General features: G+C 40.2%; 1 protein-coding gene across 4 annotated transcripts in view; it reads left to right on the top strand.

Annotated features, from left to right (window-relative positions):
• TTC29 (tetratricopeptide repeat domain 29) overlaps nt 1-23482 on the top strand; it is a 357304-nt gene that overhangs the window by 291487 nt on the left and 42335 nt on the right. For all 4 annotated transcript variants that reach the window (XM_012726796.1, XM_012726794.1, XM_012726795.1 and 1 more), the window contains 3 exons: nt 2701-2792; nt 11047-11170; nt 14421-14649. In XM_012726796.1, the coding sequence (XP_012582250.1) occupies nt 2701-2792; nt 11047-11170; nt 14421-14649 (445 nt within the window). The remainder of the gene's footprint in view (nt 1-2700; nt 2793-11046; nt 11171-14420; nt 14650-23482) is intronic.

Genomic DNA, 23482 nt, shown 5'->3' with positions numbered 1-23482 from the left:
GAAACTCGCCAGGAGTAGATCACTGATGCCTGGTTAACAGAGTCCCAAAGAATTCTTCACCTGCGTCTCACTTAGCATCTGTGGTAGTCACTCTGCAGTGCTCAGGAACAAGGTTTCCATGTTACTTCCAAGGAAATTAAACTTGGGAGTGTCCATGACCTCAGTGCAATGGCCTCAGTAGACAAGTTGGGACTTGAATCGAAGTTCCCTTTCCTAACAGCTAATGTTCATTCCAGAGACTGTCTCTGACTCCATGCAGAAGCACCTACGGACTCAATTCTGAAGTCCAAGTCAGAGTTCCAGACTGAGCCATGTTTGCCTCGGCCACCTGTGGAAGCCAGGTTGCTGGTTTGTGATGGGAGCTCTCGGCAGTCAAGTGTCCACCTGCCCCTTCTTGGGCTCCAGGCCTCCTATTTGTGGGCTAGAGAGTCACACCTCAGTGATACAATTGGGCACCTCCCATGTTGCCATTTTGCTTCAGAGTCCACAGGAGTCTAGGGCCTGAGAGAGGGGCGCAGTCCACAGAATGAGCCCTGGAGGAACCTGTCTTTAGCCGTCACTAATTCGCAAGCGTGTGTCAGGCCTGACTCTGTACTACTAGATTGTAAATGCCTGGAGAGCTGCACCCATGGTCTCTTCTAGAACTGGGAGGGATTCTGCTATGTGAAATAAGTCAGGAGAAAGGTAAATACCAGATGGTGTCACTTATGGGTAGAATATAGGAAAATGAAGGACCAGACAAAGCCAAACTTTGAAACCAACCTTCGGAGTCTGGCTGTAGATGGTTGTTAGCTTTCAGAGGAGGGATGGAGTGAAGGTGAGAGGGAGAGAGCATGGACTATGGCGGAGGATTGGGGGGTACTTCCATAGTGCACGGTGACTACCTGTGGAGGCGTCCTGTGCTGTCAGATCACTAGCAAGGATGGAAGACAGTGGCACCTCGACGATACATTATATAAAAAATAAAAATGACAGACTATGAAAACTTTATTTCCTAGGGGATAACCTAGCACTATAGTAACACTATTTTCTGAATTAACAAGTCTATGTTTGGGGCCCTCCCTGGTGGCGCAGCGGGTTAAAGCACAGCACTGAGAAGCTAAAGCCGCTTCCGCATGAGTTCGATTCCCGCCTGCCCCGGAGGTGACCACATGGCGCGGCAGACCTCTCCTGACCCGCCCGCTGTCCCCTCTGCAGTGTACTTCGTCGATCTGCCTGTTCTGCTCCCCACTCTGTCTCTGGTGAATCCTCTCACCCTCCGCATCTCTGGCCTGTACCCCAGTTCTGTATGAATAAATAAAAAAATCTCTTTAAAAAAAAAAAAAACAAGTCTATGTTTGGGCACAAAATATAGTAGTACTCAGTCTTTAAAACTCTAGAATGTCACAGAACTGTATGGACTAAGAAAGACCCTGGGAGAGTGTTTCCTAAGTGTTTTGACACTTGGATTCCATAAGGACTCTCAAATTCACAGACACCAGGGGGTCATCTTCCCTGTGATGCAGAAGGGTCTCTGTCGGGGTATAGCAGACAAAACCCCAGAGCTGTCAAGTCACCTCGATGCAAGACAGTGAAAGGAACAGGCCAGGTTTAGACAAGTTGATTAAGAGACTTCACAGTAAGCTTCAAAATCTTGAACTTTGAAGGTTAGGGAGGACTGAAAACACTAGGTAAATGGGCATCAGTAAGTTTTACAGTGAACATTTGTCAGTCACTTAAGCAGCTGTTTGTAAACCACACGAATCCCAAATTTCACCAGGTTATTGCTTCCCAGACATTAACTTGAAGGAAGTAAAGGCGACTCTCAACATTGCCTCTGACACTTAAATCTGCCTCCTGCAGGGCCCCCACTCGGGCCTCCCTCCCACTGGCTCGGTCTCCCAACAGTGCCTTCTGCCAATTCTTTCTTAGAAAAGTGCCAACAGGATTTCTCTGGAGGCTTTCAGAGGTTTCTGTGGCCTCAGGTGTGGAGCGTTGGGTCACGGGACAATGGAGGAAGAGGAAAGAACTGGGATCTGGTTTAGGTATTTTTCCTCCTGCTTGGCACAGGGAGGAAAAAATAAATAAAACAGAAAACTCTGCCATATCGATGGCGTCAGTGTTAAATTAAATTAAGATCATCTGTTTGGCTATGGCAGTCGTAATCTTCTGATTATTGAGGATATTGTTGGTAATGAAGTACATTTGTAAGAAATATTTTTAGTGTGTTCCAGAGACATGTACAAACTGTGAGGTATGCAGCTAATAAAATGATAGATTTAGAAATTGCCCAGCACCTCAATTCATGCTTCTCAAACAGCTATTTATAGAAAGAAAAGTGATATTTAAGCTACCGTAGTAGAACATTATAATCTGCCTTATATTACCTTAGATAATAGTCCCATCTTTTAAAATAATGTGGGTGAGCCATTCAATTATTTATTCACACCTAAGTTATATAAATGGGAAGATTTGGGATCTTGCGGGAAAAGAATTATTTTTACAAAAGTAAGACCTCACCGTCATAGCTTAAAGAGATGGCCGTGAAACAAGTTATACTATAGATAAAAATAAAACAAACTGCCATGAATTTTTAATAGACAAAAAATATTTTATGGAGACATTAAAAGCAACTATTAATTTTAATCCTTTCTGTTCTGAAGTGAAACGTCCATGTATCTGGCCATGCTCGAGGTTTAATAGGCACCTCTCTCCTGATAGGTCCTGAACACGTACAGTGAAATCTCTGCAGACCTGGAGGATGACCTCAGCCTGGGGAGAGCGTACGAAGCCATGGCCAGGGCCCTGCAGAGGTGAGTGAGCTCAGCGCTGTCACTGTCCACTCAGCCGTGGAAGACTGAAATTGTTTGAGGTCTCTCGCTTTCCATTACTGCCAGCTTCATGTCTGAGCAGGGCCCTCTTTAAGTGACCCTTTCACCCTAAGTGACTCTAAGCCAGTGTGGGATTTTAAAATATGCACCTTACCGACTTCTTTGTCTGTTCCTCTTTTGTATTATCTTTTGCCTTGATTTTCTGTTAAGTTTAGCCGTTAACATTGAACGAATGGAAAAAATCAGGTCACATCTCACAGGCTAAAAAAGCAGAGAGCGCAGGAATATATAGTATGCTTTGGTAACTGTGGCTCGCCGTAATCTTTCGGGAGTTCTTCTTGCGAGAAAATTCCCGTTGATGCTTCCATCACGCGTTTCCATGAAGACATCTCTGCTTTGAGTGTGTCGAGAGCCACTGTTGGGTGCAAAAACAGTATTCCAGTGTTTTATGTAACATATAAAATTGAAAAAAGTGTACAGGAACAACTTCTGATACAAATTTCTCCAGGGCTAAAGTATATGATTTGAGCGTGGCAAATTGTGTGGTGAGCTCTGAGGACTCCATGTGATTGTCTGCTTTATAGTAGCATAATGATGTAAGCCAAGACAAAACAGGAATAAGAAAAGTAATTAAAGTTGAGGCCTTCGTATGTGGGCTGTTATCTTACCTCCAAGATACAGCTTTTCAAAAGTGAAAGTGGGAGTAATAATAATAGTAGGAGAGATTGTATCAAGCCCTAATTACTTGCATTGGTAGATCAGTTCTAACACAGCATGGTTTCTTCACCTTTCTTACATTTAATGTAGTCTTTATTGTATTCAAATAAAATATAGCTTTTGGTACACTTTCTATTTTTTTAAGATTTACTTATGTATACAAGAGCTGGGGTAAAGGCCAGAAGTTCAGGGGGTGAGAGGATTCACCAGAGACAGAGTGGGGAGCAGAACAGCCAGATGTACTGAAATACACTGCTGAGGGGAGCAACAGGTGAGACAGGAGAGGTCTGCTGCACCACGTGTGTCAGTCAGCTCCCTGGCCAGGAATCGAATCTGTGCTGCAGTGGCTGCAGATAGCTTTACAGTGCTGAGACTCCACCCTTTGCACCAGCAGGAAAACCCAACTTTTGGTCTACTTTCAATTGAGTGGAACTGACTTTAGATTGGAATCTTTGTTCATTTTCTTTTTTTTTTTTTCCTTAATTAATTTTGTTTTCTTACAGCATTGCAGTCTCCTGCTACCATATTACCTGTGAACCATCACCATATTCCCTGGTGTTCTGCCCTCTCCAATTTTGACCCCATTCTCTCCCCCCCCCCACAGGATTGTTTCTTTAAAGTTAAAATTGTTATTGAAAAAAAGGATATTTTTATGACTTTTTCTTAGCTTACCACTGGTTTACTGTATGTATAAATTGGGGGGATATAATTTCACAGCTCTTTGCACCCACCATGGACCCCTCTTTCCTCCACTGCCCTTTCTCTTCCACCCTAGTAATCATCACATTTTGATACAGCCTATGAGTTAGTTTTGTTGTGTTCTGTTAGTTGCTTGAGTTAATTATTTTCCACAAATTAGAGATATCATCCAGTAACTGTCTTTCTCTGTCTGACTTACTTTGCTTAGCAGAGCCACCTCAAATTCTATCCACATTATCATGGAAGACAAGATTTAATCCCTTTTAATGACTGAGTAGTATTCCATTGAGCATATACACTACAGTGCCTTTATCCATCTTATATCGATGGGCATTTAGGTTGTTCTCACGTCTTGGCTGTTGTGAGCAATGTTATGAACATAGTGGCACAGATATTTTTTTGAATTTGTGTTTTATATTCTTCAAATAAATTGCTGAGTCTTACGGTTACTTCTATTTTAGTATTTAAAAGAGTTTCTGTACCATTTCTGCAGAGGCTGCATCAATTTATATCCCCACTAACAGTGGGTGAGCGCTCCTTTTTCTCCACATTCTTTACAGCATTTTCTGTTGCCACTCTTTTGAGTGGAGATTGTTCTCAGAGATGTGAGGTGCTCCTGTTGTGGTTTTGATTTGCATTTCCCTAATAATACATGAAATGAGTCATTTTTTTTTCACATGCATATTGGCCATCTTTATTTCTTCTTTGGAAAAATATCTATTCAAATCTCCTGCCCACTTATATTTTGACTCAGCTCTTTAATTTTTTTGTTGTCCAGACGTGTGAGTTCCTTATGAAGACAAGGCAGGGTGTATTCAGGTCTTATACCCAAGCCTTTAATCCATTTTGAGTTCATTACTGTGAATGGTGTTAAATAATGATCTAGTTCAATTTCTCGGCAAGTGGCTGTCCAGGTTTTCCAACCCATTGTGTTGAAAAGGATTTCCTGAAATGAGTGCTAACATGCTGGACACCTACTGCACTGAAAGTTCTATATATAATAGTCACTAGTATATAATTACCATTACCCATGTAATAATTACTAAATATTGAATAATTATCTAGGTGTTAAACCTTCAGTGCCAGTGCCATGAAAGGTGCTCTACAAAATACCAAATAAAATGCAATGCTGTCCTTGTTGGTAAATGGCTCAGAGACACAGACACATTTATGTGCAGCATGTAGGCACTCAGTCAAGGAAGCGGGGTCAGCCATGCGAGCAGCCTGTGAGTGCGGTGGTCCTGTAAATAGAGGTTGATAGCATGGGAGAGCCATCCAGCTCTCCCTTAAACTTTAATTTTCCAAAACAATGAAAAAGAACAGATACTTGAACACACTAGAATCATCAATGTTCAGTTTAATGTCTACTTGGAACACATCAGCTCTGTGTCCTTTTACCCCATATTTTGTTTATGAATTGACTCAACTCTTCTTTTCCTACTTTCCAGAATCAGTAGGAAATAGTTGTGTCTTGGATTTTAGTAGCCGTCCTGGCCTAAAACCTATAGAGTTAAATAAATGTGTACCCTTTAACCTGTTTAGAAAATAATCTTTACAAAGTAGTATTGTGTCCCAACATAACAAAAGAGAGAAAACTCCAGGGAAAAACATTTTCTTTTCTAAACATATATCGCATACCTACTGGGTCTCAAACAAGACCAGCTCTTTGGTTACTGATGGTGTTTTGCAAACATGGCATGAGGTTGTCTTGGACTAATTCTCACCTGTTAAACTGGTGTCTCGTCTGGAATGTTTTAGTCTCCACTCCAGCATGCAGTAAAAGCTAAGGGGAGAATTGAACTATTATCTGGTAAATATGGGCAATAGTAACAACGATCATTAATGTTTGGATTTGGCTGCCGAAGTGTAGTTTAGTGTTGAGGTGTGGGAAAGGATGCAGCTGTAGTTGATGTAGTATGAAGTAGGGAATCTACACTAAACAGTCTAGCAGCCTGCCTCAGGGCAGACATACAAGGGACAAGAGATTTATCCCCACCTCCTTTTCACCAAACGAAAGAAAATTTCTCTTATAAGAATCCTCATCTACTCAAGTACAAATGAAGCCGTCAGTGGTTTCTAGAGCAGAATTGGGTTTTTAATTTTATAACATTGTGCACTGCACAAAAGAGGGCAGGTCATGCTTCTCTTGAGGTCACAGAGAAAATGTGCCCAAGGCCACGCGGGCTTTCGGATCAGGGCCGCCATTTTGCAGTGATGAGGTGTTATGGAGGAACACTGAGCCTTGCGTATTTTATCATTTGTGTAAAATCTATTGACACACAGGTATTTTAAAGACAAAAACTGTAGACACATGACACACACACACACACAGAGCTGCACACTTATATCCCTTTCATAGTTCTAACTTTTCCTTCTTGGATTAGCGGCCAAGTGCAAGAAATGGAGCACAGCCCGAATAGAGGAAATGATGGTCGTGGCATTGAGAAATAAATCAAGCTGTGTACGAAGCTTAGCTTCACCTCTAAATCTTTTTTTCCTAACCTGTGCAATTGCACAAGTTTCACTAATGGTAGCCCTGTCTCTATAAACATATTTTATCTCTTTAAAGGAAATGGAAGAGGATAGCCATGTCTAGGATAAGTGTGTGTCTAGGGCCATCAACTGAGTATGCGTGAAAGGTGAATAAACTCTGAGGCTGGAAGCTTCTAAAATGGTTATAAGAATTTATACCAAGCTTTCAGTTGAAAAACAGACCACATTCCCTCAAGACAGGGACCTGGTGATTCAGGGTTACCCACTTGGTAATGCTACACCCAGCCCTGGCTTTATAGAGTTATTGATGAAAATCTTAATAGTGAACAAGGTGTTTATGTTGCTATCAGTCTGAGGAATATTAATTCCATAAGGCTTTAAGCAAAGTAACGAAAAAATAGCATTCGCAGTGTATTTCTTCTCTGTTTGGAATACTAGTGAAAAACAGAGTTGATGATCTAAAATGAAAACAGTTGCCTCTGAGACAACTACAAAAGCCAGAACTATGGTCCATATAACAAGAGAGGTGAAATGAGATGTTATGTTGTAAATATAATTATTGTTACATGGACAAAATTTAGGTAAATCCAGAAGGGAAAAAATACTACATTTTCTTTACAGCATTTTTGTGCCTCATTTACTAAAATAACTCATTTACTGAAATGCCCCAACTTTTAAAAGGAATCTAAGGGCCCTCCCTGGTGGCGCAGTGGGTTACAGCACAGCACTAAGAAGCTAAAGCCACTTCAGCATGAGTTGGATCCCCGCCCACCCCGGAGCTGACCCACATGGCGCGGCAGACCTCTCCTGACCCGCCCGCTGCTCCCCTCAGCAGTGTACTTCATCCGTGGGCCTGTTCTGCTCCCTGCTCTGTCTGCTGGTGAATCCTCTCACCGCCCCTGCACCTCTGGCCTGTACCCCAGTTCTATGTGCACAAATAAATAAATATTAAAAAAAAAAAGAAATCTAGAGGTAGAAAAATCCCCCCAATGAGAGCTGTTCACCACACAGTGGTCATAATTAACCCTGTCTGGATTTATTCCATACCCCCCGCAAATTTTCTTGCCAACCTGAGTTAAATTATTTCCTAGAAAACTTTTCACATTGGAGATCTATAAATCAATCAGTGCAAAGTTTCAAGTGTGAAAATTACCTTTCTGTTCTAACTGAAAATTAATTTCTTCTTGCTTGAGAGAAATGACATGCCCTAGTAATTTTCATATATTCCTTAAAATGGCACATCCGAGCTTTGATTTGAAATTTCCTAAAAATGATCCCCCAAAATACATCAAAACATTTCTATTAATTCATGGAATTAAGTACATTTTCTCCTGTCACTGATTCCATTTACCTTATTACTGTCATCTGTGGCCCACAATCCTGGTGGCACAATCAACAAGCCCTCGTTGGCGGTTTCATCTCTGCCCTATTTGATTTCTCCTCTCTGAGTAAATGATTAAGTTTTCATGCATTGGTTCAACCAAAATCTATGTTCACTCAACCACGTCCTTTATTGATTACTTCTACTGCAAACAGTAGGCCAAGTGTGATATACATAATTGGACAGTTGTCGGGGGATGTGGGTGTTAACGGGGCTGAGGTCCCAGTTGGAAACAGGAATCACCTTGATACACAAATATTCTGCACTGTTTCATTCTCCTCCTTTGGACCGAGGAGTCCTGTTCCTCAGAATATATGTTTTTAACTCTCTGAGGTCTGGTTGAATGAGTTTAATGATTATACCCTATAATATGCTGTTCAAGCTGCACCTGTGCACTGCATATAGAAAACTGGAATTAATATTTGTCTAACATTTTAACCTTGTCCTTTCACTTATACAAATCATCAGTAGCTTCTCTGTTAAAAAAAAAAAAATTGATTCTTTCCCTCTCTGAGAAACACAGGCTTTGGAATCTAGTGCTCACTTTTAACTTGGAAAATCCTGTAAGCGACACATAGTGTATTTCAGATGCTGTGTTAACTTTGCTGACACAGAACTGGACATTCATTGATATTGTTACAGATAATGTCCCTAGGAAACATGCATGTACAAGTTCGTGTGTTGACATATGTTTTCATTTCTTCTGTGTCGAAGTAGAAGCTGAATTAATGTTATTTACTGCAGGAAGACTGATTTTCGAGCATATTTCTTAGAGCAACTTCCAGATAATTTTGGATGTTTTTGTTAGAGCTGTAGCCCCTTTGGAAGAAAAATAACTCAAGTCACCCAGCAATAGTTTTATTTATACTCTTTTGGATTTCTTGTTCAACTGAACTTGTTTTTTTGTTTGTGTATATGTGATTTAACAATCCTCAATAGGCCAAACCTAATCCAAAATGTACCTCCATCAAAAACATATCAACTTTCAGGAACATGAACATAAATAAGATTCAGTGAGGCCATTTTAGCTAAATAAAAATAATAATTTTCCCCTAAGGTTTTAAAGTGATATGCAAAGAAGTCTCTACTTCTGTTCTTATTTCATCAATTTCTCTCGAGTGCTACAGTCTGAGAAACTGTTTGGAGACTAAACAATATCAATTTGATAAAACATTTTAGTTCTAGAAATCTACAAGTTTGGTCAAAATTCTAAGCCATGTAATATTTTATTTATTAATGATTTTATACATCTCCATCTTAGTTATACCACAGAACAAGCATTTGAATTAGTGTGTATCCCTCTCTTTGTCTGTGTTTGCAGCATTCCTCATTTGACAAATTTTCTGGAGAATTGGGTTGTGCCTAAATGTGGAAGATGATTCATAATTTTGTTATGAAATCATAAGGAGCCATGGAAAAATACTTACGACCTCAAGGATGTGAAATCCCATACCATTTTCTGCCTGTGGAGCATTCTTTTTCCACTAAGCAAGGGAATAACCCTGCATTTGATAGTACCCGATTCTCAAGTAAACAGAAAATGCTAGTTCTTTAACTCTTCTTTCTAAAAAATAGACACCATGATTCACCTGCCCATCCGTGTTGTGGAGCGCAAGTTCACATTTGGCTGCGTTCACTGCATAATGAAAGACCTCCGAAAAGTAATGCTTAGCTAAATTGACTTTTCTTCTTAACTGGTGGTAGATTACAGAGCTGTAGACATGATAGTTTTTATTTCATTGGGAAGTAATAATGATGCTGTCGTTTCTTGAATCCCTCTTATGTGCCAGGCTATACATATATGTAATTTTTCATCTCACAACAATCTAGGACCATGTTTTAAATGAGGAAACTTTAACTGAAAGATTATATTTTGAAAAAAACAACCAACTTTATTGGGATCTAACTCATATACTGTACAACTTAGCCCCTTTATAAAGACTATGAGTCAACATCTTTTTTATAAATGAGTTTCTTTGTTTTTTTTTTTTACATTTATTTATTTATTCATGCAGAACTGGGGTACAGGCCAAAGGTGCAGGGGCAGTGAGAGGATTCACCAGAGACAGAGCAGGGAGCAGAACAGGCAGCTTGATGAAGTACACTGCTGAGGGGAGCAGCGGGCGGGTCGGGAGAGGTCTGCCATGCCATATGGGTCACTTCCGGGGCCAGGGATGGAATTCACACTGAAGCAGCTGTGGCTAGCCGGCAGGGCTATGTCCTAGCCCATTGTGACACCAGGAAGGGCCTCAGTATTTTTTAGTAAATGTACAGAACTTTGTAGCTATCACCTCTATTTAATGTCTTCACTCCAAAGGAACCCCACACCACAAGCAAACACTCCCCATTTCCTGTTCTCCTCAACTCTGATAATCACACCTCCTTTCTGCCTCTCCTGGGTATTTTATCTCAGTGGAATTTCATCATACAATATGTTCTTTCGTGACCAGCTCCTTTTTTTTCATGTAGCTTACTTCACGACTGAATAATATTCCGTCGTATGCCACATTTTGCTTGTCCACTCGATAGATATTTGTTTTGTCCCATTTCTTGGCTATTACAAATATTGCTGCTATGAACATTCATGTACAAGTTTGTGTGTTGAGATAGGTTTTCATTTCTCTTGTATGAAACTAGGAGCTGAGTTAACATGGTTATAAGGTAACTCTCTGTCAACATTTTTGAGGAAGTGCCAAGTTATTTTCCAAAGCAGCTGCCCCATTTACCATCTGAACAGCAGTGCATAAAGGCTTCAGTGTTAACTCACTATATACTCCCACAAAGACAAGCCACATAATTTTCACTATCCACAAGGCACATATTGTTAATTTTGTCATTCTGTTAACCATCATGCACTTTGTACAGCAAAGACACAAAACACCTTTTCTTTGTTGCAGCATTAAATGCGATGACAGTCCACTGTTTTTCTATTTTTTCTTATTCTAGCAAAGGAGAGATGACAGAAGCAATTGAGTACTTGAAAAAAGTCGTGAAGATTGCTAGAAACAATTTTCAGTGCCTACATGTGGTGAGAGCAAGCACCATGCTTGGGGACATCTACAACAAGAAGGTGGGTGTGTGTTGGCTGCTTCTAGGGAGAAACTTGCAGATTTTTACAGTGCTGCACCTCTTGGCTATTTTTTTAAAGATTTATTTATTTGTGCATACAAGAACTGGGGTACAGGCCAGAGGTGCAGGTGTGAGAGGCTTCGTCAGAGACAGAGCGGGGAGCAGAACAGGCAGATGTACTGAAATCCACGGCTGAGGGGAGCAGCTGGGATGCAGGGGAGGTCTGCTGCACCATACTGGTCACTCCCTGGCCAGGGATTGAACTGGTGCTGCAATGGCTGCTGATAGCTTCATAGTGCTGCACTTCAACCCCTGCACCACCAGGGAGGGCCTAATCAGTAGTTCTTGAAGAAGAATTTAATAAACAAAGATTAGAGACATGAATAATATCCAAAGAGTATGTCAACAGCACAAGAGTTTGTTTTTTCACCAGTTTATCCCTATCCTAATATCAAGTTGGGAAGGTTTGAGGTATACATGTTATCTGCACACTTACATGCCTTCAAATACACAGGTTAATTCCTATACCTTACCAAGTCCTTACATTTTAACAGATGTTCCTATTTTCTATAATGACTATAGTGTATGATTAAAGCTAATGCATCTTAAAAATATCATTTATCCTAATTTGTTTACCTTTTACTATATAGTTGTAGAAAATTAACTACCCACTCACCTTTCTGATATGATCTTTTGCTGGATTGTTTTATATATATATAATTATCAAATAAGAATGTTCTAGGGAAAATAAGTAGATGTAGATCCTTTAGGATACTTTTCATTTCCTAATAATATCAAAGAGTAATTGCATCTTTAAAACAATTGTTCCAATACTATGTAGGGAAAATGTAAAAGAAATTATTCTTCTTTACTACTGAAAAAAAAAATGCCCACTAAAAGCTTGCTCATTGGGGCCTTCCCTGGTTGCCCAGCTGGTTAAAGCACAGCACTAAGAAGCTAAAGCCACTTCCGCATGAGTTCGATCCCCGCCTGCCCCAGAGATGACCACATGGCGTGGCAGACCTCTCCTGACCCGCCCGCTGCTCCCCTCAGCAGTGTACTTCATCAATCTGCCTATTCTGAGCCCCACTCTGTCTCTGGTGAATCCTCTCACCCTCCACATCTCTGGCCTGTACCCCAGTTCTGTATGAATAAATAAAATCTTTACTTGGATAAAAGTGACGTCTTAGGCACTAAGAAGGATCTGGTAAGAATTAGAACAATGCATGAAAATTCTGGTTTGTGTCTATGATGTCATCAAGCTCTTGTCCTGAAATCATCCATTGAGCGCTAATCAGTGATACTTGTAACAGTCAATGAAGTTGTCTCTTCTAATAAGGTGCTTTTATGAAGTGTATAATTCCTTTTTATATTCTCAAATTCATCTTCTATGTTGCTAGGGTTAATTACTGGAATCTTCAGAATTTCATAATAGGACTGGGGTTAACTGATAGCAGAAACTGGAAAGATTAGGCAGAAACTTCGAAGAAGACATTAAATTTAGATACTCGATTCCTTAAGAATTGAAAATCTGGAAATACTATATGCTTTCATGAAATCTCATTCTAAAACAGTACGTATACGGATGCTTGCATCTGCCAATTAATGTTGTATTTCCTTGAGAGTGTTTTAAACCAGAGGAATTTCAGTTGGTAGTTTCATGACAGTTGTGCGTGTGTCTGCAGATTGAATACAGATTGAAGGAAAAATAATTACCTAGTTAAAATGCTCCTATTTCAAATGGAAAAACAATCACTTGTTAGGCAACTTCCTCTAGCAGCAAACTCACCTTCTTAGCCAAAAACCCTGCTCACTGCTGGGTCCCTACTGCCTAGGTCTGGGCAGAGTAGTTACCCAATTATGAATGGATGAATGAATGAGTTTGTTCTAAGAATATGTTTGTGATTCTAGAAATTTAAATATATGTCCACTCATTTATGGTTCTCAGTTTTCCTAATTAAGCATCTCACCTCAAACAACAGACTAAAACTCAGAAGCAATAATTTTTAAACAATAATTTTTTTATTTAGATTTCTCTTTGTCATTGAAATGTTTGTTTTAGCCATATATGTTCATCTACTTTGTCCTGTATCTTTGATGTCATTTTAATGAGTTTTATTTTCATCCTCACTATTTGTATTGTTTCTTAATCATAGAAATTACCCAATTGGGATATAAATATCTTTGGTGCAGTGTTTGTTTTTTTTTTTAATGAAGGAATCACACTCTCATAATGAATTCTGTTGCATACTTCACAATGAGGCAAACCATGAAAAACAGAAATGTTTCCTAGAGTCTTTATAAATACAGTTCATCCTAAAAATAATTTCTTACTCTGAGAAGAAATTTTTTAATGAGGAATTTTAGAGGGCTGGTGGGAACGAATGATATTTCTTCCCAAAGTCAAGTTCAGATTTGTAGAACAAGATGCTATTTCCTCACAAGGTGACTTACACACATTAATGACACAGTAGATAGGAAGTGCTGAGCAGTGACTGACACGTTGTAAGAGCTAGGTAACTGCCACTGTGGGCAATAACCTAGGAGAAATGATGATGACCAGAATTAAAAAAGCAAAAAAAAAAAAAAAAAACCATAAGTTTCTGTAGCTGCCAAAAATTGTAAAGGAGTTAGGCAAGAGCTACACATGTAAGTAAGTTGTGCCAGTCAGTGCTGATCATATTTTTTAATATTAATTAAAAGCTATTTATTTTTGTAAAACAAACTTTTTTTTAATTGAAGTCACTGGTTTATATTATGGTTGGACATGGGGAGCAAGCGTGAAAGCTGAAGCATACCTGTGTTTTCACTTGACCATCCCTGGCCATCACTCTATGGATTGACTAATATGACTCCTCGCTGTGATTGAAAACAAAAGTCAGCTTAAAATACCTCATTAGGAAAATGCAATGCCATGAGTAAGCAAATTCCATCCAAATCAGGGTGTGAATTACTTCATTCTTCTCCAAAATCATTTACTACCCTGTATTAGGTTGAACCACACCTAAAAAAAGCTGACCTTTGACCCAGTAGTTCAATGTGGCTGATAGGATTTTCTTAGTAAATTGACTTCACGATGTCTGTGGTTCACCATGGCCACTTTTGAATAAAGACCCTTCCTTTGAAGGAGACCCTGCTTGTCACCCCTTTCTTCTTAAAGAGGTTAAAACTGTTGGATATCAGTGTAGTGCATGTCAACGTGGGCAAATATATGAAAGGCAAAATTAAGGAAGGAAGTCTTTCTCTTCCAGGGATACTACAACAAAGCTTCTCAGTACTTTCAGCAAGCCTTTGACACTTCCGTAGAGCTGACAAACATGTCTCTGATGGAAGAAACCAAAGTTCACTATGGAATAGCAAAAGCTCACCAGATGATGCTGACAGTCTGCAACTGTATCGAGTCTGCGGATCTCACCAGCCTTGACTGCCTGCTGTCGTGGAAGGAGAGTAGAAGTGACATCGGTACCGATCCAGTGATGGGTAAGGCATTGGCTTTGGAAAACAGTTTAGTCATTGAGTCATTGTAAGTAGGTAAGTCACTTTCATTGCTCAGGTGTATTCACTCACTGGTAATTTTAATTTTATTGGTAATTTTAATTTTCTTTATTCATTACCCCACGAGTGTTGTGTTCTTGTGTGATAGGTTGTACCTTTGTTGTGTACAGCAGGCATAATGTCATACTGATGATTAGCTCTTCTAAGCTGAGATGCAGCCTTATATTTTTATGGTTTTTATTGAAATAATATCACATTATAACATATGTCTCAGCACTGTAAATCAACACCCGCATTTGGTCCATTATGTTTGTCACCAAAAGTCTAGTTTCCATCCTTCATCCTACAACTAACCCCTTTTACCTGAGTCACCTCCCCCAGCCCCTTCCCTTCCAGCAGCCACTCTCTTGTTCTTCTTGTCTAAGTGTTTGGTTTGGTTTGTACCTTAGTTTTGTTTCTTTATTTTCCATTATGAGTGAACTCATATGGCGTTTGTCTTTATTCATCTGGTTTATTTTATTTAATACAGTACCATCCATGTTCTTGCAGATGGTTGGGTTTCTTCTTTTTATAGCTGAGTAGTACTCCATTGTGTACATAGACATCACATCTTCTCGAACCCATCGTAGGCTAATGGACAATTAGATTGTTTCCAAGCCTTGATCATCATGAAAAATGCTGCCATGAACATGGTGGTGGATATATCTCTTTAAGTAAAGGCTTCCAAGTTCTTCAGGTGAATACCCAGAAGTGAAATTTCTATTTTTTTATCTTTGAAGGAATTCCCATCCTGTTGTACATAATAACTGCTCCAGCTTGCCTTCCCACAAATAATATGCAAGGCCACTTTCTCACCATATCCTCCCAACATGTCTTGCCTTTTTAATAACCTCCATTCTCGTGGGTTTGTTTTGATTTTAGATGCAACTTCATTTTAACACCTTGACAACTGAGACAACATACAGTTGCTGTTGTTTTTAATCACATAAGAATTTAATACTTATAGTAATAATCATGGAACTTACTGTATTGTACTGTTCTTGAAAACGAAGCAAAATATTTGGAGATAGTTCCAAATAGCACCATAAGGCAAACTTGTCACATGAAGAAGTAGCTTTTGTTTGGAACTCTTTTCCCTTAGGTCATTTAGCTTAAGCAGTGATGTTTTGGTGTATATGTGCTCCAGAGAATAAATAGCAATTCAGTAGGCATAATGAATTTTATTGACTCTTTTACATCAGTAGGATAGCACTTACCCCTCTCTGTCTCCTGGTTCCAAATATATGTATGATAAGAAATCCTGCTAAGTGAAATAAGCAAGAGAGAAGGAACTAGTGGGTGGCATCACTTACATGTAGACTCTAGAGAAACCAAACAAAGGGTCAGACGAAGACAGTCAGCCCTGACAGCTGACCATCAAGCTCTAAGGCATCCAGGATGTGGCTGGATGTGGCACAGCTGACCATGGTGGAGACTATGGCTGGCGTGAAGGTGGGGAAGCTACAGTGACCACACCTGAGGTGAGAGATCCTAGACTATCAGAATAGCAACAAGATATAAAACAACAGTTCATCAGTTTTTTAAAAAATTACTTTTTTCAAGAACAGGTGGCTGGTTAAACTGCGATTCAGGTGAACTCTCAGCCGTTCACATGGTGGAGATGATTCACTTCCCCAGAATGTCATAGAACCACACCCCCTTACTGAGTCATGTGAGTGAGATTAGAAATCTATGCATGGATGAGCTATGTTGTTCTAAAATAAAAAAAAAAATAATGTTTTAGACTCAAACACAAGGAAGTTTATTCTCGTTACTGGCACGGGTATGTTTATGTTCTGTTTGGAAATAACACCTTGTAGGACATGGACATTTTTAGCTCTAAATATGCAGAAATATGTGTTTGATGCAAAATATTTCTTAAACTCCAACTTATTGTTCTGCCTTTATTCTCCTGAAAAATCTTCATTGGCTCCCTACTGCCTCCAAGGATAAGCTCAGACTCTTTGACCACCTCCCTTCCCTGACCTCCTCCAGCACACACACACACACACACACACACACACACACACACACACATACTTCACTATTACTTTACTTCAAGCTCCAGCCTCATCTAGGGAAATTCTACCATTTTGTAAGCATTTCTGAAATCCTAAAATCATCCCTGATGCCCCTTCTCATAAGACTACCATCTCTGTTTTCAGTCATTGCTGTCTCCCCAAGTTGTTCCCTGGTGTCAGATTCTGCACCCATCATGAACTTTTGCCTTATCTGCCTAATGAGAGTATGAGTCACTTGACAACAGATCCTGATTCTTAGTATTTGTGTAAAAGAAGGCAACCTATCTAACATCTACTGAGCAAATATTTGTCAAATGGAATGGAATTCAGAATGCGTCGGTACACCCTAACCATAACTACTTTGCATCTAACCATTTTAAAACAAGAGTCACAATTCTCTATCTCCTCAGAAACTATGAAAAAAAAAATTCTCTGATCCAATTCTGGGCTTTGCTCACCATCCAACTTCCATGTGAACATGGAACAATGATGACGATGTTGACAAAATGAACTATTTGAAACTCTGAACAGCTTCTGCGTTTTCCAACTGTGTCTTCTATGGAGGGGCAGCTGCAATCTGGGGTGTCATACATCCAGAAAAAAAGGCAGATCAGACCCTTGAAAGCTCTATTATAAGAGCTGCACAGTTAGCTTCACCTCTGAGACTTACATCCTCCAAACAAATCATGAACTCGTGGGGGCGGCAATATTCTCTTTTTTAAGATATATTTATTTATGCATAAGAACTGGAGTACAGGTCACAGGTGCAGGACAGTGAGAGGATTCACCAGAGACAGAGTGGGGAGCAGAACAGGCTGACTGACGAAGTACACTGCTGAGGGGAGCAGTGGGCGGACCAGGAGAGGTCTGCTGTGCCATGTGGGTCACCTCCAGGGCTGGAATCAAACTTACGCTGAAGTGGCTTCTTAGTGCTGTGCTTTAACCCGCTGTGCCACCAGAGAGGGTCCATAACTAAATTCCTTTAAGCAGAGGAACCTGCCCTGAAGCCAATAAACAGTGAGAGACGCGGGTCTCCAGATGAGTCACAGAGCCATTCACCTGCAGGCATCGCTGGTCTTTGTGGCTTTTAGAGGGAACCCAGCACGGCCGCACCTTCATGCTTTCGGATACTCTTCGGTATGGGTGGGTGACTTTATGCTCCTCCTTTCCTTTCCAAAAGTCAAGTAAGAATCAAATTTCCTCCCACATGTAGGAACTTAGGGGGAAAGGGAATTCAAATTCATTAAGTCCAATGCAATTATTCAAGCCTGAAACATCAGAAATTTGACGGGCCAGTGAATTTTTGCTGATTTCTTCAGAATAGACTTTATTTTTTTCATCAGAACTGTAACCTCCACAATCAAGAAAAAATTCTTAATGGAAAGCTAACTCATCTCACCTTTTGGAGACCACAGGTACAGATAAGGAAGCACAGAAGCAAAAGCTTTCCTTGTTCAATATAACAGATCTGTACACCTGGAAATGTTTTTATAACTATGAAATTCCTGAAACAATCCTGTTGTATCCATAATACAGGTTTGTTTTTTTTTTAAGATTACTTATTTATATATGCAGAACTGAGGTGCAGAGGTGGTGAGGAGATTCACCAGAGACAGAGTGGGGAGCAGAACAGGCAGATAAAGGAAGTACACTGCTGGGGGGAGCAGCGGGCGGGTCAGGAGAGGTCTGCCGCGCCTTGTGGTCACCTCCAGGGGGGGGATTGAATTCACACTGGAGTGTTGTAGCTAGCTTGCAGTGCTGCACCCTAACCCACTGCGCCACCAGGGAGGGCCCCCATAATACAGGTTTAAGATACATTTTTATTGTAAACAAATATAAATTATATCAAAGAAGCAGGATGTGAATAGTAGGAAACAGCCCTCCATCAAGAAATGACTAGCACAGAGTGCTTCAAGACACTTTCTGTTTGCTGCAAAACAGCCAGGATAGGTTTTCTCAAGTGCTAGAAATAGCTCCTTAGTTTTATGTGTCATTTCATCCTCTTACAGGAAAGCTATCAAGATCGAGAATTTCTCTCTCAGATCTTGGTTTATGATGGTTGAAGTTTTGTTGAATGTCAAACCACATTTTCCTCCATCAATTCCTCAGGACTCGTATTTTTCATTCACAAACCTGAAGCATTTTCAAGAATGTGAAAAGGAAAAAGGTCTCCGGCATGAGTCTCATGTTCTGTTCTAATTTGATCAACTATTTGTTTGTTAACTGAAGCCAACAGTGAGGAGCAGGGTGTGGAACTGGCCATAAAGTCCACAAGCCGGTCTGACATCATTTTGTCTTCAGGGAGTGATCTCTGTGGTTAATAATGCGACCCAAACCTGACGCATAGCCTGAAGATGGGGGTGAAGGGGCGGGGATGTGGCTGAAGCAAAGCTCCCCCTACTGGCAGTTTGTGCAGGTGCGAGGCTGATCTAAGACGTGTTTGCAGAAACCGGACAGTGAATGGTGCAGGACAGTGGTCCTGAAAAGGGACCTCAGAGGAGCTGCTGGATAGACAGCAGGAAGCACAGAAGAATTTAGATCCTGCAGGGCATCCTTGCATGCTAAATCAGCCGACCCCGCTGTCGCCACCAACACTTTTTGTGTGGGACATTAACTTCCCTATTTCTTTTTCCACTGCTGTTGTTAGTTGCAGTGAAACAATAAAATGCCAAGCAGCGCTGTGTCTGGCACAGAACAGCAGTGGCTACTATCGCACTAGTGGCCAGCTGGGTGCCGGACACCCGACAGTGGCGAAGAAGCACCCTCACTGCGCGCCCTTGGCCCAGTCTGGGACTCTTGCTCTGGCACCCTTCCTCCAGCCTTATCTCCGGATTGGGACCCGGTTCCTGCGGGGGATCAAAGTCAACGACGAGCATTTTTAGGAACAAGTCACTCTGAACTGATTGACACCAGTGAATATGCTTCACTTATTAGGAGCAATCAGGCTTATGCGCATGAGGAAAGATCACCTACCACGGGGTGTCCTGTAGTGTGTGATGAAGTCCTTTAGTCGTGGGGGTGGGGGGAGTAGTAAACATACATAGTGAGGACAAGTGCGTTGGGCTGCTAAAGTTGGAGAATCCACCCTTAAATTCAGCTTCCTGGCGCTATTCTCAAATTCCAAAACTTTTCATGTGTCAGTCTTACCTTTTAAGTTTTTGACTTAGATAACAGGTTATTCTCCCTTAATAAGTCTGATACAAGTGAAATTCTTGCTCTTCTGTTTGGAAAAACATGTTGTTACTGCATATAATTTCCAGAAGGTTCAGTCACCATTGCTCATGTGAATCCAAGTGTTTCCCAGCCCCATTACCTGGCTCTTTACCTTCTGAGCTTTGGCTGCTAGCTGGACTTTAGACTGGTCCTGGCCAAGGAGCCCCTATAGCCAATTCTTTTTCCTGCTGTAATGATGCAGAGGAAGCCTTGTTAAAAATGATGCAGCCACCAGATGGAAGCTGCCTGGATTGTTAAATTTCCATGCATAAGACTTCTTTCCTGGAGCATCATCCTACCTGCAACCACCTTTCTGTGAACACAGATTCAGCCTTAATTATGGTGAACCAGTGAGATTTTTGGAATGTTGTTTAATGTAACCTGCCCGTGCTCCATAAGCTTCGGGATCCTTCATGGTGATTCCCACTTGGGACCCCAGTGGGAGGGTAGGGAAGTCTTATCTCACATGAGTGTGTGGTTTGTGTGTTTCTGGCTTATGAGTCAATCTGTGTTTTCTTGTTTTGTTTTTGAGGCAGAGACCCTTAAAATCCTTCATTTTCTTAAACATCTGTTTCTAGTCATAAAATAAGTCTAATAAGACAAGTGGGAGATGAAACTAAAATATAACTCTATGCTACTGTCAAAAAGTTTTATAATAAGATGAGCATTTTTTTCTGATAATTTAATTTAAATAACGATATATTACCAAAGAAAGAGCTTAGGGAATTCATTGATTTCTGAAATCAATAAGAAAATAAAATAATTCCAAAGAAGAAACACTCGAAAAAAGAAAATGAATACTTGGTAGCAGCCAAATTTCCACATAAAAATGACAGAATTTGAACCTGAATTTAAAATTTCCTCATTCAAATACAATTCACTCTTCACGTGTTTTTTGCAAGGCTAGTGACAAGTTTGCTTCCTGAGGAATCAAGGATTTCTTCAGGAAACAAAGGCTCACTTCATTGGAAATAATAATGTAATGCTGGATCCCAGGGGTTGAAAGTTTTTTTTTTTTTCCCCTTTTCTTTTTTTCCTCCTCTGAGAGTCTCCTTCTCTATCTGCTGCCTTGGTTCAATAAAAGAGAATTCTTGATTGCTCAAACAACAAGTGTACTTCTTTTAGATTCTGCTCACACTTCTTGGTAGCTGATGGTGTTACCACTTTTAACTTTACAATGTTCTCTGAACTCACCACTTCCCAAAAAATGTGACTGGGTTTCTTTAACCTGGTTTTCTTTCAATTTTGTCTTTAATTGCCAATTTGAAAAGCTTATGGAAGGGTGGTTGGCTACACCATCACAAAAGTAAGCTAGGAAAAAACACCAGAGCAACTGCAATAAAAAGCCGGGAGTCTGAAGTTCTGGAAAAATGCTGTGGTTGTTCATTTATATTTGCCTCACTCCAAGTGAGGTCTCTGGCCTCAGCTTTTAGCAATGTTCTCTTACTAGGGGTGACAGATTCCAACTGCCATGTCAATTTAGCTAAGCTGTTTCTACCATTGTTAGAATTGGATGGAAGAGGGGACAAAAAATTCCTCTTCTGTGTGCATTTAATCTTCTCTGGTAAGGCTCTCTCAGGAAGAATTCTAGTGAGTCTTGATCCATAAGGGTCTTTTGGGGGAAAAAAATGACAATATGTAATATGAACCTATTGAAGATGAATTTTATTGACTCCTAATTATTGCCCTTCTGATTCTGGTTCTTCTATGGTTCTTACTACAACTCACCTAGTCATTTTCTTCTTGGTGAGTCTTGATCCCTTAAACCACATCATTCCAAAATTAGATCCCTGGCCCCATCACTCACTGCCTTTCAATGTGTCCACTCTGTCTTCCTTGTATGTTTAACCACAGACAAGAATGATTTTAAAATCCAGATACTTTAGCATAGTTATGGAATAGTAAATACTACTGTCACGACAAATACTGTTTTATAGTTTATATATAAGGCTTTGTTCTGATGCCTTATGACAATGACTGAATGGATTGTTAGTCGCTGAATAGGTAGTTGACTTCTTGAGGATAACATCTGCCTCCCAGAGGTGAGTATACGTGCAGTCCAGGACAGCTGGGCAAGAGGCTCATTAGGGGAAGGGCTACTACATTTCTTCAGTCTACTGCAGGCCCACTGACCAGTGTCTTGACCTTCCCGAAATGCATCCCGGAATCTCTGTGGCGCACCTGAACACGTTTACTTTCTGAATCTTATCAGCTATCATCTCTATTTAAAGCACCCTCATCCAGGGCCTTACACTGTGATCTTATGTGAAGGTTTATATGATGAAATGTGAATATGGTGTGTCCCTTAGTAATTTGATTGACAGGAAATAGAGAACAAAACATTACATGCACAGCTTTTTAATAATTTATAATTACTTACAGGAATCTACTAAGTTTAGGCACACAATTATATGACTAATTATGTCGAGAATCTAAGTGGCGGCTTAAATAGATGACCGTGCCCCGAGGCCCTCCTGGTTGTTTCTGCTGTCTCATTTAACCATGCAAATGTTATTAAGCCTTCCTGGCTAAAAATTTTCAAGCATGTGCAAGTGTAATTGCATAGATAATTATGCATAATATTGTCACTTTCTATATCTAACATAGGAATTTTCCTTAAAAAATAAAATCATCTCTACTGGGTAACTTTCTCACTATATGCCAAAAAAAAAAAAAAATTGTAAAAGACTGGTAGACCAAAACCAACCTGCATTGTTCTTGCATAGGAACTCTTCGTTATTCTCCTTAACATATAGATTTGAAGGAATACAGACAGAGCAGTCTGAATACTTAAATTCAAGCAAATTAAAAGTGAAATAATTTGGCCCTCGCTGGTGGCGCAACAGGTTAAAGCACAGCACTATGAAGCTACCACAGCCACTGCAGCATGAGTTCTATCCCCAGCCAGGGAGTTGACCCACATGGCGCAGCAGACCTCTCCTGACCTACCCACTGCTCCCCTCAGCAGTGTATATCAGTACATCAGCCTGTTCTGCTCCCCACTCTGGCTGTGGTGAATCCTCTCATCCCCTGCACCTCTGACCTGTACCCCAGTTCTGTAGCATAAATAAATAAATATTTTTAAGTGAAATAATCTATGTGTACAAATACATCCAACTAAAAATATAATTTATTTGTTGTTTTTAGATGCACATAACTATTTAGATAAACTTGGTAACAAGAATATAAAAGGACAAATTACTCTGCTCCACCAATAAAACTTGCATATGGCAAATCTTTCCAATTTGTGCTAAAACTAGAAAAAGTGGTCCCAAAAAATGTTCACAGCCACCATTGCAGTTTGGCTTGCTTGCAGCTCATTGGTGGAGCCAGGCTCACATGATCCTGTCCAGCTGCAAGGGAAGCTGGGAAAGCAGGTACCTGAGTTTTCAATACCTGGAGTGAGAACACATCTCAATTGTCCAGCTTAAAATTGTGAAGTAAGGGTTTTCTTGAACTTGGAATCAGAGAATCAGAGGTTTAGATCCTGACTGGCAAGCTCTAGAAATAGCACTAACTGCTATTAAAAGTATATATATATATAT

The sequence above is a fragment of the Condylura cristata genome, unplaced genomic scaffold, assembly GCF_000260355.1.
Source record: "Condylura cristata isolate star-nosed mole 26May11 unplaced genomic scaffold, ConCri1.0 scaffold00018, whole genome shotgun sequence".
Lineage (NCBI taxonomy): Eukaryota > Metazoa > Chordata > Mammalia > Eulipotyphla > Talpidae > Condylura > Condylura cristata.
The sequence above is the reverse complement of the archived record's forward strand: the minus strand, read 5'-3'. Positions and strand labels throughout refer to the sequence as shown.